The 18,341-nt window shown below is 43.0% G+C and overlaps 1 protein-coding gene across 3 annotated transcripts; it reads right to left on the bottom strand.

Annotated features, from left to right (window-relative positions):
- Positions 1–14: 14 nt before the first annotated feature.
- On the bottom strand, positions 15–16,590 carry PPT1 (palmitoyl-protein thioesterase 1). Of its 3 annotated transcripts, XM_059044393.2 has the most exons (9): positions 16,351–16,590; positions 12,350–12,459; positions 11,997–12,124; positions 11,602–11,672; positions 9,557–9,659; positions 5,747–5,837; positions 4,810–4,908; positions 2,793–2,864; positions 15–1,490 (listed from the first exon to the last, which is right to left on the bottom strand). In XM_059044393.2, the coding sequence occupies exons 1-9, from the start codon at positions 16,472–16,474 to the stop codon at positions 1,368–1,370; spliced, it is 921 nt and encodes a 306-aa protein (XP_058900376.1). In that variant the 5' UTR covers positions 16,475–16,590; the 3' UTR covers positions 15–1,367. The 3 variants fall into 3 exon arrangements, with proteins under 3 accessions (XP_058900376.1, XP_066866767.1, XP_058900384.1); XM_067010666.1 differs by lacking the exon at positions 2,793–2,864 and having other exon boundaries at positions 16,351–16,578; XM_059044401.2 differs by lacking the exons at positions 11,602–11,672; positions 11,997–12,124; positions 12,350–12,459 and having other exon boundaries at positions 16,351–16,532.
- Positions 16,591–18,341: the final 1,751 nt, after the last annotated feature.

The following is an 18,341-nucleotide window of genomic DNA, read 5'->3' as shown; positions in this document are numbered from 1 at the left end:
AATGACACCAAGGATAAGAAACTACTCTTTATTTTAAACAACTTCATAAAATTATTTTCACACGTCCCCACTTCTTGCCTTTCATCCTCTTAATTGAAAAGTCTTGAGAGAGGCGAAAGAAAAATCACAGAGGGTAAACTTTGCAGCACTAACAAAGTGCTTCCCTCAAGTATAGCTACCCATTTCCGCAAACTGGCATTCTGCAGAACAATCTTCCAAAAAGTGTTGCTAGGTTTTCATGGGATAAGGGATTGGGGGTTAAGACGTCCATGCTCAAATAGCGTGGGAAACGGTAGATTAAGGTTAGTTTTCTTTACTGTAACAGGAATTTTCAGAGTCCTTAATATTCTAAGGTGGGTTGATCTTCAAGAGGAGAAAAGGGAGATGGCATACTCCCTAAGCTTTTTGAGCACTCTTTTTTTCAAAGAACACATCAGAAGCAGTTTGAAGTGTGCGGTAATCTCAAATTTTTGAGATGGAAGTTAGAAAGCCTGATCTCTTCGCATTTTTCCTCCCTTTCTTTGCTAATGCCAGCAATAGAGTGACTCTAGAATCCACACCACTCGTCATATTTAGAAAGGGCAGGTTCATCAAGGATGGAATGGAAAGAACCAACTACCTCCTATTTTTCTTTAAACCTCCCCTGCCCCATCTAAGTTAAGCAATATGTATACTTCCTCCCTTAAGCAATCCAATTGGGTGCTATTTCCCTCCTTTTGTGACAGAGCAACGAATTCATCACTACCTGAGGAGACAAAAAAAAGTGCTACCAAAGCAAGATGGTGGGCTGCCCAAATTTGTCTAATAATAGCTAAGACACCACAGAAAGCAACACACTCAAAGAGAGGAGGACAGCCTCAAGAAATTATGTGGACACATCATCCAAGCAATACTTCTCCAAGCACTGGTCAAATCTCCACCAGCACAACTGAGAAAGCATTTATGTGAATACCTTAGGCCTTGGTACAGGCCTCTTGGTTTGAGATGTGGCTAGATTTTCCTGAGAAGGGCATCTGCCTTAGACTCTATCTCATTGGTTTAGTTTGTTTAGTCTCTTCCGGGCCTGGGCACAGTTCTGCCACTGACCTGCAGCAAACTCCTGATTCCTAAAACAGTCTGACCACATCAAAGGGTTGTAAAACAATCTCCATGGTTATTAGCTAATTAAACTTGCATTCAACACCATATGCTGATAGGATGAGGCAAAGGATAAGATTCCTATCTTGGATCTTTCCAAGCAGGGCATGTTAGACAGTGACAAGGGAAGGATTAGTTTCTAGCTGGATCTGAGCTCTGGCTTGGGCATGGAGGGAACTGGTTTGGAAGTGTGAGGGGTTCTCTGAGCTCTGGTGCAAACTACAAGGGTTTCACTCAAGGAAGGGTATGATGTGGGCATAAAACCATGCTTCAGACAGTTGAAGATGGTCCCCTTCGAGAGCCAGGAACACCAGCTGTCCTGCGTTGTCCATTGCCTTTAGCCCCAGGCGGTCCTGTAGAGAGAAAGGCCATAATGAATCAAGAGGCTTAATGAAAAGCTTCATAGTGAAATCGTAAGGAAAGTTAACTTGAGATATATTCTCAAAATGCAGTCTTTTCTCTTTCGAGTATTAAAATTCAGGTGTATTGTTGAAAATGCCCCAAAGGATACTTCCCTCCAGTTTTTTTCCGAAGCATTAAAAATGTATGTACAGTTGAGGTTATTCTATACGGTTTTATATTCTGCTTTCTGAAAAGTTTCCCAAAGCTTCTGGAGGACCACCTATGAGTGGGCAAGCCATGGACAGAACTGCCTCAAAATGTCAAGTTAAGTGGGACTGAGCCAAAGACAGGAGAACATTAGCTAGATAACTTACAACAGATCCAACCCTTAGATAACAAAACTCAGACACTTTCATATCCTGCAGCTGAACATGTCATGACCCACAGCTGGGGTGCTGAAGAACAAGTATGGGTGAGAAGATGAGCAGTTATGATGGTGCCAGAATGTTGCTTCTGCTGTAGCTATACCATCAGTTTGAGTTTCATGACAGGTTCTTAGTTGTAATATCCACAACTCTTTAACAGATCCTAGCTTCCCTGTCCTTTCACCTCACCCAAGATGGGGCACCAGATGCAGGAGAAAAGCCAAGAGGTGACAATTGGCCTCTGAAATTACTTGGAGGAATCTGAATAGAAAGAAGGCAAGTGGTTCAGATGTAACACTTCTGCATTTTGGGGACAGTATCTCCCAAGATGAAAGCCTTAGAGTACGGAAGGTCTCGGAACTGGAGGTGGTGAAATGCTGCCACCTCTGCTTGAGAAACAGGACCTACTGCTGAACAAAATTCACAGCTCTGTTCCTCTCAGTCTCCTGCAGGAGAAGCTCCCCGTGTCAGTGCCTGATTTAAAAACAGGACTTGTGCATCTGTTGTTTTAAAGTAACAGCCCTCTATGTTTCTGTCACGCGTGGGGGCTTCTTGGATTTGTAGTGGACTACACCTCAGCAAAGGAAGCTGGTTCTAAACCTTGTTATCAGAAGGAAGGAGTCAGAGATGATGTGTCCCTTGTACATGCCTGAAAACATATGACATACAGGTCCTTCAACCTTCAGGATGTAGGCTTCGGTAAAGCAATGCCTGATAAGCTAGTGCAACAATCAACAGCCTAACAAGCCTTGCCCACATCAGACACGAGTCAGACGCCTCCTGAGCACCTGCTGTGCTGGGGTGTACAAGACAAGGTCTGTCATCAAAGCACCTAGCAGCTTCCGGAAGCAGGAGCCGAAAAGGACTGTGCCTCTCTTCCCCAGTTACCTGTGTGTACAGGGTGCTCTCCTGTAAGGGAATGGTTTCCTTGGCTTGGCCACTTCTGTAAAATCCAAACCACTGCAGGAGAGAAGGAAGAAGTGAGGTCAGATCAGACACATGGCGCATACTGCCAAACTGGTTTAAGACTGGCTAGTAGCTAAGACTGCCAACAAACTGAACACCCTAACACTGCAGCAAGGAGGGAAAACAGTGTGTCTTGAGTCATCTTTTCTTAAGGGTGGGTCCTGAGGTATGAGTTAATCATTCCAAAGAGCTTTCCAACTCCCCAGAATTGCTGCTTCCTACAATTACTGAGCACCTACTCTGTGAAAATCCTTGTGCTGAAGTCTAAACATTCAAAGATGAATATGTATACAGTCCCTGTTTTCAAGAAGCTCTAGTCCAATGCACAGAAACAACTAACTGTTCAGCATGGGGGTCAGCAAACTTCCATAAAGACCAGATACAAAATATTTTAGGCTTTAAGGGCCACGTGGTTGCAGCTACTAAATGCTGCCATTGTAATGCAAAAGCTGCCACAGGCAATACTTCTGAAATGAATATGGCTGCATTCTAATGAAACTTTATTTATAGACATTGACATTTGAATTTCATTTAATTTTCACATCATCCAATATTCTTTTGACGTTTTTCTACCATTTACAAATATAAAAGCCATTTTTAGTTTGTGGGCCATACATATGCATGTGGCAGGCTGGATTTGGCCCACAGGTGTAGTTTGCTAGTCCCTGGTGCTCTGACAGAATGTGATGAACTCTGATAGAACAGAGGCTGGTGATTCTTTAAAAGAGGGAGCAAAGGCAGTCCCCTGGCAGTGCAGTAGTTAGCACTCTGCGCTTCCACTGCAGGGGGCGTGGGTTCGATCCCTAGTCTGAGAACTAAGATCACACATGCTGTGTGGAGCAACCAAAAAAAAAGCAGGTGGGTGGTAGCAAATTCTGCTTGGAAGAGGGGTGGCATCCTGGATGGAGGAAGTGACATTTGAGATTGGCCTTGACAGCTGAATAGAAGCTTGTCAGGCGGAGAAGCCCACAGAAGGGTGTTTTAGAGACTGAAAAGCGTGAACAAAGGAACAAAGACACACAAAAGAAAAAGCACATGCCAGGCCCGGGGCGTTTCAAGTAGTACAGTACGGCTTGATCAGAGAGGATATGAAGTGGTCATGAAGTTAAGATTAGGTTGGAAAGACAGGTCGAAGACAGGTCAAGGCAGACCTTGAATGTGAACCTCAGGAATTTATAGACTTTGGACTTGTACTTCTGAACCTTTTTTGGATCACGGATCTCTGAAAATCTGATAAAAATTATAGACCCTTCCTCAGAGGGTGCTACTACAGCTGACCCTTGAACAACATGGGTTTGAACTGCTCTGGTCCACTTATACGTGGATTTTTTTCCAATACTGTGGATGCTGAGGGCCGACTATAAGTTATATGTAGATTTTTGACTGTGCGAAGGGTCAGCGTCCCTAACCCCGTTTTTCAAGGGTCAACTAAGTTTGCACACAATTAGGAGCAGTTGGGGGGCTACAACCCTCAGTGTCCCATTTATAGACCTCAGAACCCCTGCTCTACACAAAGGTGGGTGAAAGGGACTGACAGCTTTTCCCAGCAGGCAGCTGTGGGCTTTTTTTCGTTTGTTTTGTTTCTTGTCTTTTTTCAGTTTAGCCGCACTCGGTCTTTGTGGCGGCGCGTGGGCTCTTCTTTGCGGGTTTCTCTCTAGTTGCAGTGTGCAGGTTTCTCTAGTTGTGGCAATGTGGGCTCCAGGGCGCATGGGCTCAGTAGTTGCGGTGTGCAGGCTTCTCTCTAGTTGCGGTGCGTGGGTTTAGTTGCCCTGCGGCACGTGGGATCTTAGTTCCCCGACCAGGGATCAAACCCGCGTCCCTTGCAGCATTGGAAAGCAGATTCTTAACCACTGGACCACCAGGGAAGTCATGCAGCTGTGTTTTAATGCCATGTACTCTGATGGTCTCCTGGCATGTTGTGGCCTAAGCAGCATCTCACCTCAGAATCCACGGGGTCCACAATGGAATCATTGAGGAATTTCACCATCACAAACTTCTTCAGGGCCATCAGGTTTTTCTTGTAGGACTCATTGACACCCTGGAGAAAAGGCGAACAGTAAGTACCTCAGGGACACCACCATCAGGTTATAGCTGGGGAATTAAAACCTTTCAGTGCTCTGGTCTCCCTGACCCTGGGCCACCATGTTTCTTCTCCATGGTATGGGCTGCTTTTCTAGCTTCCTTCCCAGAATATACCAGGTACAGCCTTTTCTTACTATCCTATCTGACTGACAATGCTCCCACCAACCATGGCATACTGGTGCCACCATGAATCCGTCACTGTACTCCAAAGGCCTCCATCACATAGGTTAAAGGCTTCTAGCCAGAGAAAGCCAAGGCAAAATAAGAAACTACAAACTCTGAGTGGTTCTGCTATACTCTTCTATTCCCACCACCCGCTTCAAATTCTGTTTTTGTTTGTTTTAAACCTCCAGATAAGCCCAATATAAACTGAGCCACCTAGTTTACCAGAATCTCCCAAAGCATGCTCATCTTTGGGACACACTCAGTCCCGTCTGCAGTCTCTCTTCTAAGTAAATTACTCGAGAAACTATGACCCAAAAAGGATCCACTAGAAAGGCTTCCCTCAGTAAGGCAGCAGCTGAAGTTCCATGTAAGCCAGCCAGCACCTACTGAGCTCACCCTGCTGCTTCAACACTAGGAAAGAGGAAGAACCTACAGGAAGAAAGCCACATGAATTTCAGCCTCCCTAAAAGGAACTGAATCTCATAAGCACCGCCTCCCAAAAAACAGAACTTCCTGTTTCCTGGATTCTGCCTGGGATATTCTGAATAAACGGTCACTGCTAATCTGTTTATAATGCCCCAAACAGGAAAATGAATGCACATCTATGGTAGCCTGGGTTGGGTGCTTACTCTCTCCTGATTAATATCTGCCAAGAAGATGCTGTGGTTGCGGTATATGTCCTCCTTTATGGGGTCGTGCCAGTATTCTGCTTGCACCAGGCTGTGGGAGGAAAAGAAAGAAAGGTGACCAAGCTGCACTTCGGTCAGCACTCCCGGGGCATGCCCCTGTGCACAGGCCACCCAGAGACTTTAAAGGGACCAAGGACCAGAGCCTTCTGTTCCCTCTGCCTGATCCATTTCTTCTTAGCATCTCCTATGCTCCTCGTCGTTGAGATCCCAGCTTAAATATCTTTTCTTCAAAGACCGTTCTGTCCAAAGTAGGCACCTCCTCTATTACTGTCCATTGCTGCACCCTGTTTCTTTCTGCCACGGGCTTAGCACTGTTATCTCGTGCATCTGTTTACTTGGAGACCCCCTTTCCCCAAGTAAGCAGAGTATGTTACCCTAAATATCTTATTTGCAAGACCATGTTACCCTAATTGTCTTATTCTCCCCTGTATCTGCAAGACTTACAATGGGGCCTGGCAAACAGTAATAGTTCAGTACTTGATTAAATTATGAACAAAGTATTTTCAGTGCGACTAAAACTTAGAGACAACACAACCACTGCAATACTTATAAATAAAGGAAAGAGAGAGCTAAAGTTGAATAAACATTTTCAACACAGCACCACTAGTGGTACCAGCCCAACCCTGCCTACTATGAGCTGAGCACTGCCCTGAGAGCTTCACACTCCATTGGTCTAATCCTCACAGCAACCCTGCAGGAAAGCACTGTTAGCCTCATGCTGGAGGTGAGGAGAAGTGGGCTCAAGGACATCCAAGGCCACACAGCTGGACAGTGTAGCACTGAGCGTCTCCAACAACCCCCGAGAGAGAGAATATGGAAGGCCATGTCTTTTCTTTTTACATGTCTGAAGATGTCTTTACTTTCCCTTCACATTCGATTGCTACTTCCAGGTTCAGTAGAGAATTCTACATTGGAAATCACTTTTTCTCAGAAGCCAAAGGTACTGCACCACTGCCTTCTAGCTCGTAGTTTTGCTGTCAGGGAGTCCGTGTGCGGCCTCACGGGGGTCTGCTCTTTACCCCCAGTGTTCTGACACTTCATGGGAATATACCTGGATGTGGGTCTTTTTTCACCCCTGACTACTTGGTGAGCCCTTTCGATGTGGAAACTCATGTCCCATAATTCTGAGAAGTGTTCTCATATTACTTCTTTGATAATTCCAATCCACTCTTTCCTCTGTTCTCTTTTTGAAACTCTGATCAGGTAGGTATTGAACTTCTTGAATGGCTTCTCTAATTTTACCTATTTTTCTACCTCATTGAGATTTTCTTCTAATTTCCAAGAAATTTCCTCAACTTTATATTCCCATACTGCTAACACATTTTTGTTTTGGTTATCTTATTTTTAACTTCCAGGATCTCTTTCTCTCTGACGATTGGTTTTATTTGCATTCTCTTCTAGCATCATGGATGATCTCTTGTCTCTGAAGATAATAATACAGGCTTTTTTTTTTTTAAGGTTTTCTTCAGCTCCTTGAATTGCCATCTGTTTCTTCCAAGTTCCTTTTTACTTTTTGCTTGTTTTGGTCTTTCATTTTGGAAGCTTTCCCCAGATGTCTGACTGGGGGTCCTTGGCTCACTGTTCATATTTAAAGAAGCTGACTGAAAGTTCTTCACGCAAGAACAAAGCTTATCTACTGGTGGCTTGACTACGTAGTAGTCAGGAGGAGTCCTAACTTGTTGAAGGATTCCAAAACATGAACCTGTAGGTCTTTTCTCTGGGACCAATCAGTTTTTTCAGAGAGGGATCCGTCAAACTTCTACCTAGCAGGTAATAAGCCTGGCTGCTATCATTCTAGGAGCAGAATAGGATGGGGTGGGTTTTCAGTATGGTGTCTTACCACTGTCAGGTGCCTGTTATGTCGAAGTCTGGCACTACATTTTTTTTAAATTAATTTTTTTGTTTTTTTGGCCACATGACACGGCATGCGGGGTCTTAGTTCTCAGACCAAGTATCAAACCCATGCCCCCTGCAGTGGAAGCATGGAGTCCTAACCACTGGACCGCCAGGGAATTCCCCTGGTACTTCTTTAGTCAAACTGCTCCAGAAAATAAATTTGGCTTCTCTTGTCAGGGTGGGGGAGGAGCAGTCACTTGGATGTGCATTTCAGGGAACTAAGGAGTTTGATCATTGTTTATATAGATTTTCAACAAAAAGTCCCATGCACTTACTCTACCTTCCAAGGTATCTTAGGCATCTAATTCCTGAGTCTTTCTGGGACTGTAAAAAGTGAAGCTGGTTCCTTCTTGTCAGTGTATCCCTCCACAGACATAAAGGTTTCAGAATTTTCTGCTCTGCTAAAACAGTTATCACTCATTAATTTGCATTCTGTCTTTCAAAAAAAATGTTGACGTCTTTTATTATCTCTTCTCTCCTTTCCTGTTCTCTTTGCCCTTGTGGGTTTATCACTTTTTATTCTTTTGCTACCAGTTTATTAAAGGTTAATAAGGAAGTAAAGATAAACACATCCATGTACCACTTTTAATCAGTACTTAGGTGTCACTGTCCCCCCACCCCCCAGCTGACTGCTTCTCTACAGTCAATAATAATTCCAATTGTGTTTGGTTCACCAAAGAAGGAAACACAAAGAAAGAAAAGGGTGGATTCTTTCTGAGGCATCTGGGCAATAGTTAGAAGAATACAGAGTAAAGAATAAAGAACAATGTAGTTTAAACAGATCATACATACCCATGAGAACAGAGAATATTTGGACATAAATAACCAAGCTGTAACTAGTCAAACCAGGGAAGGGGTAAAGCTTAGCAGTGGTTTGAGCTGCCTGACTGGGTAGGAGGTAGATAAAGTCTCTTAGTTTCCTTCACTGACCATCAGGTGGCACTGTTGACCCAAGACAGCTTTGTGGCTACACGTGTAGCCAGCCAATAGGTAGGAAAGGAAAAGAGAGCTAGCTGCAGGTCTTTTCTACAGGCCAGTCATTCACAAGGCTGTACCTTGGACAGGCCTTCAAGGAAGTGTTGTATTGAAGAGCTGCTATCAAACAAGAATCATACACTTGGAAGACCCATAGGATAGATACCAAAACCATACTAGTTGATCCCAAATCTCAGTTATCACCCAGAATACTCCAGACCTACTGAATTCAAATTTCTAGGGATGGAGCCCTGGAATTCATTTTTAATGAATTCCCAGGGGGTCTGATGTATAATTTAAGTTTGGAAACAACTGAAGGAAAACACACTCTGAAAGTGATTCTGTATACTTTTAAATACCCAAACACAGGTAGCTAAGGACACTGACGTAGGAGGCGAACCCCTCACTGTTGACAACAGAAAGAATCTGTCCTCCAAATATTAACAGCAATTCCTTGGGCTTACTACTTTCTAAAGGCTCTTTTTTTTTTTTTTTTAACAGATGAAAATGTATTGTTGTGGGGACTTCCCTAGTGGTCCAGCAGTTAAGACTCTGCACTTCCACTGCTGGGGACCAGGGTTCAATCCCTGGTTGGGGAACTAAGATCCCACACGCCTCGCGGCATGGCCGAAAAGTAAAAAAAAAAATTGTTGTAATTACATTCTTCTTTTATAGAAAAATGTCTTCCCTTCCTTTAAATTAATATTAGAGCAGTTTTAGGTTTACAATAAAATGAAGCAGGTAGTATAGACATATTTACAATAAATATCTCATTTGAAAATCACTAGCAACTACTCCTAGAATCACGGTTAGCATGAAAGTCAGCATGATATTTTCATTAGTGACAGTTCTGTATCCTTTTCAGCTAACCATACATACCGTTCTTGTATAGCTTTTTTGTAAGCTCCAGCATTCAGTGTTTTTCTGATCAAGTCACAGATGTGAGAGCTCTCTCCTGGGCACCGAGGGAGTCCAAAAACACCTATAGTAGTAGAAGACAAACATCCATGCCTTCAGTAGTCATGTACTGAATACCTACTATGTGCAGGGCATTGCAAGAAACAAAAACCAGAACTAGACCCTGATCTTGTTCATTTATTCCTCAAGAAAATAATGTTTTGAGAATTAATACTATAACCAGCTTCCTCCTGGTGTTCCCCCACACTTTTCTGCCTCAGGACCTTTGCATCTGTTTCTCTCTGGAGTATGTACTTCTCTTACTGCTTCAATGGCTGGCCTCATTCTCATCTCTTGGGTCTTGGTTTAGAGACGTCATATCTGAGTGCCCTAACTCAAGCAGTGCCCAATCCCAGTTCCTTCCCCTCCCCCAATTATACTTGCATCCTCATCATCTTCATTAATAACATTTTGGGGGATACCAGACATACCAGTTCTAAGCATATATTGGCAATAATTAATTTAATCCTCACAACCACCCTGTAGAGTAGAATCATTTGCAGCATATTACAGATAGGAAATTTTTTTTCTTTTTTTAAGGAAACTTTCAAACAGAGAGGTTAGATACCTTGTCCAAGGTTAGACAGTAAGTGATGGAGCCAGGATATGAACAGAGGCATTCTGGCTCCAGAGCCCACACCTTTCACCAATACAATCACCATTCTTCCTATTATCCTACTTTTTTTCTTTATCATAGTTACCACTATCTGTATTTATTTTATTTGTTTACCCATTTCATGTCTATTCTCCCCCTGACTAGAATGGAAGTTTCATGAAGGCAGAAACCTTGTCTGTCTTGTTTCTAGGTTTTTAATAAATATTTGTAGAATCAATGAATGAATGATAAAGCTGTTCCTACCAACTTGCATTTAAATAATACGTGTACTTTTAAAAAGTATTTTCCTACCTATTATTTCATTTCATCCTCTGAAAAATTTCCACAAGATGGGCAGGGTCTTATTTTAAATGTTTCCCTCATCTATGAAATGAACCTACGATACCGCACTACTTGCCCATCAGTAACCATTAATTGGGTGAAGCCAGTTTCCTGATTATAAGGAGAATCCGTCTGTCCCTACACCCTACAAGCTAACAGCTATATCCATCAGAATAGAGATAACGTTCTATCCCAAAGACACATCTTCCCCCAAAAGTAAATAATTCTGTCTAAATAGCAAACCTGTTGTTTTTTGAAAGATTTAATCTCTACTGTTAATTATAAAATTAACAAAAAGCCTAGACACTATTCTTTGCTTAAGTCTAAATTCAGTAGGACATCACTTATGTCAGAAAACAGGAAAGGTTGTTGGGGGACTTCCCTGGTGGCGCGGTGGTTAAGAATCAGCCTGCCAGCGCAGGGGACACGGGTTTGAGCCCTGGTCCGGGAGGACCCCACATGCTGTGGAGCAACTAAGTCCGTGCGCCACAACTACTGAGCCTGCACTCTAGAGCCTGTGAGCCACAACTACCGAGCCCACACGCCACAACTACTGAGACGACGTGTCACAACCACTGAAGCCCACGCACCTAGAGCCCATGCTCTGCAACAAGAGAAGCCACCGCAATGAGGAACCTGTGCACTGCAACAAAGAGCAGGCCTGCTCGCCGCAACTAGAGAAAAGCCCGCACACAGCAACGAAGACCCAATGCAGCCAAAAACAAACAAATGAATAAATAAATAAATTTTTTAAAGGAAAAAAAAAGGAAAGGTTGTTGGACTTTCCTAACTCCTAAACCACCACCTGCTATGTGGCTGCAACCATCTCACCTCCATGAAATCATGTCAATTAGAGAGAAGTAGGTGGTAACCTAATGATTCACCTGTGTTCCAGGCCTCTGGAATCCTATTTCGTCATCTCTCCTGGCTAATTTGTTATAAATTAGAAAAACAGGATTTTTTCAAGGATGGCTGACTTCTTGTACAAATAGAGCTGCTAGAATTTTTTAGACAAAGGGGACAAAGTTACCTTGATGTTGTCCCCCAACTGATATGAGATTGATCATAGGAGGTGATGGGCATCTCTGAGCCACTGCCCTCCTGGAGAAAAAAAAAGGAATATCAGTTCCAACTGTCAGATGGAAATGTATCATCAACAATTAACTTCCCAGATTAAGCTACTTAATCCTCTGTGGCTCCCCAAAGCCACAAAGTTTCAGGACTTTCCTCTGATGCCACCAAACAAATCTTTATTCCTTCACAGAAAATAAGTTAAGCTCCATAGAACTTCTTCCATGGGGATATTTAAAAGAGTTTCCCTTCCAAAATCGGTGAAGATTCCAAAAGAACTGAATGGGTAGATCTATCTGAATCAAATGAAAAAAAATCAGTTCCACGTAAGTGATATAACAAAAAGGGACTTACAGAAATTGGCCTCCCTGGGAGAATCCCATAGCATTGTAGCCTTGCTGCAATTTAGGATCCTTAGCAAGAATCTGACACACCGTTGTTACTTGGGAGTTGACATTCAAAAAGAAGCTGTTCTCCACATCCTAAAAGAAGAGCCACGAGAAGTGAAAGGATGGGGCTGAAAACTGTCACTGACACCTTCTCTAAGAGCAAACTTGTTTAGTTTGGTACCCTCACAGAAGCCACTCAAGAACTAAAGTATCGCTGTATGATCTACTGTTAAAAATACAAGGTTAAGCATCTTAATAGTATATCCTATGAAATCAGTCAGCAAACCTTCAAAGGAACAGAGCTGTGAGGGGCCTCACCTCTACCAGGGTCTTCCCAATCTCTAAAGACAAGACGTAAATTCCAGGTATTTTCTTCTCGACCATTTTTTTAATAGCGCCCATGCTTAAGGGATTACAACAGCTGTCTCCTAGACAACAAAGGCAATCGTGGAAACTCATGAGTAAAAAAGACATTATTTTTTTAAAAAAACTTCTGTGCTTTAAAGGCATTAATGAAAATGTGAAAAGACAACATACAGAATGGGAGAAACTATTTGCAAAACATATACTTGATAAGGGTTTAATATCTGGAATATAAAAAGAACTCTACAACTCCACAACAAGAAGACAATCTAATTAAAATGGGAAAAGGACATGAACAGACATCTCTCCAAAGAAGATATATACAAATGGCCAACAAGCACATGAAAACATGTTCAACATCAGTGGTCATTAAGGAAATGCAAATCAAAATCACAATGAGATACCACTGCACAACTACCAGGATGGCTTTAATTTTTTAAAAAATTAATTCATTTAAAAATGGAAAATAACAAGTGTTGGCAAAGATAGGGAGAAATTGGAACCCTTTACATGGCTGGTGGAAATGTAATATGGTGCAGCCACCATGAAAACAATTTGATGGTTCCTCAAAAATTTAAACATACAATGACCATATGACACATCAGTTTCACTTCTGGATACATACCCAAGAGATGTGAAAACGTATGTCCCTACAGAGATTTGTAGAAGACTATTTAAAGCAGCATTATTTGTAATAGCTAAAAGGTGGAAAGGGGCTTCCCTGGTGGCGCAGTGGTTGAGAATCTGCCTGCTAATGCAGGGGACACGGGTTCGAGCCCTGGTCTGGGAGGATCCCACATGCCGCGGAGCAACTGGGCCCGTGAGCCACAACTACTGAGCCTGCGCGTCTGGAGCCTGTGCTCCGCAACAAGAGAGGCCGCGATGGAGAGAGGCCTGCGCACCACAACTAGGGAAAGCCCTCGCACAGAAACGAAGACCCAACACAGCAAAAATAAATTAATTAATTAATAAACTCCTACACCCAACATCTTCTTAAAAAAAAAAACAAAAAAAAATAAAAAATAAAAAAAATAAAAGGTGGAAAACACCCAAATGTCCATCAATGGATGACTGGATAAACAATTATGGTACATATATACAATAAAATATTATTCCACCATAAAAAGGAACAAAGTATTGACACATGCTACAATGTGGATGAAGCTCGAAAACATTATTATAAGTGAAATAAGCCAGAGACAAAAGGTAACATATTGTATAATTCCTTTTATATGATACATCCAGAATAGGCAAATCCACTGAAACAGAAAGCAGACTGAACATTTCCTGGGGATGATGGAAAGTGGGGGCTGAAGAGTGATTCCTTAATGGGTACAGGTATTTTCTGGGGTGATGAAAAAGTTTTGAAACTAGAGAGAAGTGGAGATTGCACAATGTGAATACACTAAGTGTCACTGAATTGTATACGTTAACATGGTTAATTGTATGTTATATGAATTTCCCCTCAGCAACAACAAAAAGAGAGAACAACATTTTTTGCTCAGCTCATGTTTATCAGGTAATAACAAACTTCAAAAGCCCACACAATATAATGGGGACACAAAATTCACAACTGAAAATAAGCAGGGGTGCAGATTCCCTTATCATCTAGAACATTTGGGGTTCATAGACTCAAAAGCACTTTGGAATCTGATTTCTCTTTAGGGCCAGGACTCCAGTAAGACAAGTAAAGCGCCTAGGACACAAAATTTAAGGAGGTGCTAACTCTTGCCTTCATGTAAGTGCTGGCCTTGAACTTACATTTTGCTTTTTTTTTTTTTTTTTTTTTTCCTGTTTCAAGGAACCAGAACTAAGAATAGGGAGCAAAGTGGCCGCTGAGTGGGAGCACTGGGCTGAGATCATTTTCCATTTTGAACTTAATCATCCCATTTTCAACCTGAGAATAAGCTTAAGAATTTGTTTTTAAAGAAGGAAAAGGCCTCAGGCATCTTTGATTTCTTGCACTCAACTATAATCGTGGGTTACTTAACTGCCTCCCATACAGACTGACTGTGCTCTGGGACGGCACGGAGCTCCCCTGTTCTCCTTTAACTCCACTGTAGTAGTCCCAGGCCCTGGCACAGAGCCTTGAAAGAACTGTCTCTATTTACTGACTCTAATTCCTCTCTGAACATTTTTATTTAAGCCATTTCAAAAAGGCTCTTACTCTCACCACTCCCCTAAAAGTGCTTTTGTTAAGGTCATTAGTGATCTTCCTATTCCTAAATCCAATAACCAATTCTCAGCCCTCACTGTATTTGACCTGTCATCAACATCTCACAGTTTTTTACTCCCTTCCTCTTGAAACATTTTCATGTGGCTTCCAGGACTCTGCCCTCTCCTGACTCTACTGCCTCCCTAGTTGTTCCATCACTGCCTCCTTTGCCAATTCCTCCCCATCTCCTCAACCTCCAAATGCTGGGACTGCCTCAGGTCTTGGTCTTTAGACCTCTTCCCTCCTCTGTGTACACTCACTCCCTAGGTGATCTCGCCCAGTTCCATGGCTTTAAATACCAGCCATATGCCAAAGGCTCCCAACTTTAATCTCCAGCCTGTATCTGTCTTGGACTCCACACTCCAAATGCCTTTACATCTGGATGTGTAACAAACAACTCAAATTTAGTAAGTCCAAAAGCAGACTCTTGGTTTGCATCCCAAATTTGCTCACCCTACGGGCTTCCCCATTTTGGTAAAATGACAACGTCACCCTTCTCACTGTCCAGGCCAAAACCCGTGGAATCACATCCTTGACTCCTTTCTCACCCCACATCTAACCTGTTAGCAAACCCCATTGGTTCCATCTTCAAACTATATCCAAACTTTGACCACTTCTCAACATCTCCTCTATTACTAAACTGTTTCAAGTCACCATCACCTCTTGTTTAGATTACTGCAAAAACTTCCTAACTTTTCTCCTTGCAAAGGTCCACGACCCCCTACAATCCATTCTCAATATAGCAACTAGAGTGCTTTTAAAGTGCAAATCAGATCATGTCACTCATCTGCTCAAAACCCACAAGAACTTCCCATCTCATTCTAGCCAAAGTTCCTACAGTAGCCTTAGTAGGCCCAACAACATCAGCAGGCCACCCCCATCCTCCTCCCATCCCTGAACTAAACACCTATTTTCTTCTTGCTCACTAAACACCTATTTTCTTCCAGCTACAATGACCTGAATGCTGTTCCTTGAACATACCACCATACCTGACATACTTTTGCCTCATGGCCTTTGCATCTGCTGTTCCTTCCACCAGATACTCACATAGCATCTTCCCTCATCGACTTCAGGTCTTTGCTCAGGTGTCACTTTCTCAGTGAATCCTTTCCTGACCTTGCTCTATAAAACTGCAAGCCCCCACTTGCAGTCTCTATCCCCCTCTCTGCTTTATTTTTCTCCATTGCACGTATCACCATCTGACATATTATATTACATTATATTATTATATTATATTATAGTCTGTCTCCCACTGGAAAGTTCTAAAAGAGCAAAGAATTTAGTCTATTTCTTTCACTGCTGTATCCTCAGCATCCAGCAGGTATTCAATAACTATGTGTCAAATGTATAAATGAACTACTGGTGCCAAACAAATCTCTTCAGTGTGTGAATGAACAAAAGGATGGATGCCCCGGTCATACAGCCACAGCCCAGCCTTCCCCTAGCAAGTGTCTGATGCTGCACCTGGACGCCACTGCCACGGGGATTAAACCAGGACACCACGTAAAACCCTACCGCACTGCACAGCACTCTGTGAGCGCTCACCGAAAGACAGCTCCTTCCGCATCTCCCTTTCCAATGCAGAGTAACCCCCAAATCCTAAACCGTGGGGACAGCCGGGTGCTGTGTGACCACGGTCCTCGCCCTCCACACTTGCACTTTGCAGTCACGAACACAGGTTTGGAGAGGGAAAGAGTCGCCAAAACCTTTTGACTCTCTTCTCACTCCCTCCTTCACTTACCCATCCCATGCCAGATCACCAGAGGCACCGGGGCCGGCGGGTCAAGATGCCCCAGCGCCAGGGAAGCGCAGGACCCCGGCAGGAAAGCGAGAGCCAGGAGCCACAAAGAGCTGGACGACGCCATCTTGACTCAATCACATGACCGCGCTCCCCTCTCGTGGACCTGGCGCGGGAGGGGATGAGCCGCATCCTCCACAGCTCTGCATGGGAAGCTGCGCGGACGGGTGTCTGTCCTGGAGTGTTACCCTAGCGAACAGACCGCCAGCAGGAATCAAATGCAAGCCAACATTTATTCAGCGCTTCCTACGCATCAAACACTATTCTAAGCGCTTTACATCTGGTATCTGATTTAATCCTCCTAACAACGCCGAATACACTTCTCCCCATTTTATGGGTCAGGACACTGAGGCACTGTGCATTTGGGTTAGGAAACAAGTTCACAGAGAGTAAATCGGTGGATCCAAAGTCTTTGCTCTTAACCTCTGCATTGCGCTGCCTTTCGAAGAAAAGTACTTTGTGGAAGGAAGAAAAGAAGGAAGGACTCAGCTCTCTATCAGAAATTGAAGGGGAGGGATAATTTCCAGGGTTAATCATGGCAGCGTGGTGTTCTCTATCATGAAGGAAAGATAGGACTTCAACAGGCAAAGATGAAATGAGGGAGAAGGACTGTTATGAGCTAAGGTAGACAGGAAAGCTACCTGTTTTTTAGAAATGGCAGAGCTTCCAGACTGACAAGAGCATCTGACAGTTGCAAGAGTGATGGGAAAAGCCACTGGCACTTCCTGGGCTAATCTTAGAGCTGGGTTATTGCAGGAAACTCTCATCCACCATTTTACCCTTTTTCATTTGCCTCCAGATTCATTATCTCAATCCACTTTCACCATTTTAGTTCCCTGCTCAAAAATGTTTTTTCGGAAAAACATTGAAATTGTTTAAATGGAGAATATGTTAAGTGAATTAAAGTGTATCCACTAAAAAAAAAAAAAAAAAAAAAAAGTGTATCCACTATACAATGGAATATTGTGAAGCAGATTTTATAAAGGATAAGGTAAATTTGTATATAGTGACACAAAAAATGTTTTCGATATATTGTAAAGGAAGAGCTAGTAACTGTATTTTTGCAAGAAGTTCATGTGTTGTGGTGATGGTTGTACCACTCTATAGTTACCAAAAATCATTGGGTTGTACACATGAAATAAGTGAATTTTATGATATGTAAAACCTACATTAAAACAGCTGTTTTTTAGGGCCTTCCCTGGTGGCACAGTGGTTGAGAATCCGCCTGCCAGTGCAGGGGACACGGGTTCGTGCCCTGGTCTGGGATGATCCCACATGCTGCGGAGCGGCTGGGCCCATGAGCCATGGCCGCTGAGTCTGTGCATCCGGAGCCTGTGCTCCGCAACGGGAGAAGCCCGCGTACCACAAAAACAAAACAACAACAACAAAAAACCAACTGTTTTCTAATCTATATATTCACATGTTTCTAGTGATTTTAACTGAAAGGCCAAAGAACTGACAAGCAAAAAGAAAGAAAATAAATATACAAAAAGATCAGGGAACTGTTAAGAGTGATATTCTTGGGGCTGTATTATGCGACTGAAAAAAATGCACAACATGAGAGTTGTGAGTTAAGATTTATTTGGGGCAAAGTGAGCCCTATAGCCCCGGATGCAGCCTCTCAGATAGCTCTAAGGAACTGCTCCAAAGAGGTAAGGGGGAGGTCAGTATATATGTAATTTAGGTGAAGGGGGATGCCTGCAGTCAAACACACATTTTGGCAGAGGGTTGCTGCTAGTGACAAGAAGGTAGCTGCTAGTCAGGAGGAGCAGATGTTTCTGTTAATGATTTCAGTGCTTTCCTGGGTATGAGAAGATGCAAGAAATTGGGTTCCCAAAATCTCCTCCTGAAAATATCTAACTATCTGGAGGCCTTGTTCTGCCAGGTTTTTCAAGCTCAGAGTGCCTCATTCCTGATCTCCACTCTGAACTCCT

The sequence above is a fragment of the Kogia breviceps genome, chromosome 1 (genome assembly GCF_026419965.1).
Source record: "Kogia breviceps isolate mKogBre1 chromosome 1, mKogBre1 haplotype 1, whole genome shotgun sequence".
NCBI lineage: Eukaryota > Metazoa > Chordata > Mammalia > Artiodactyla > Physeteridae > Kogia > Kogia breviceps.
This window is presented reverse-complemented; position numbering and strand designations above follow the sequence as displayed.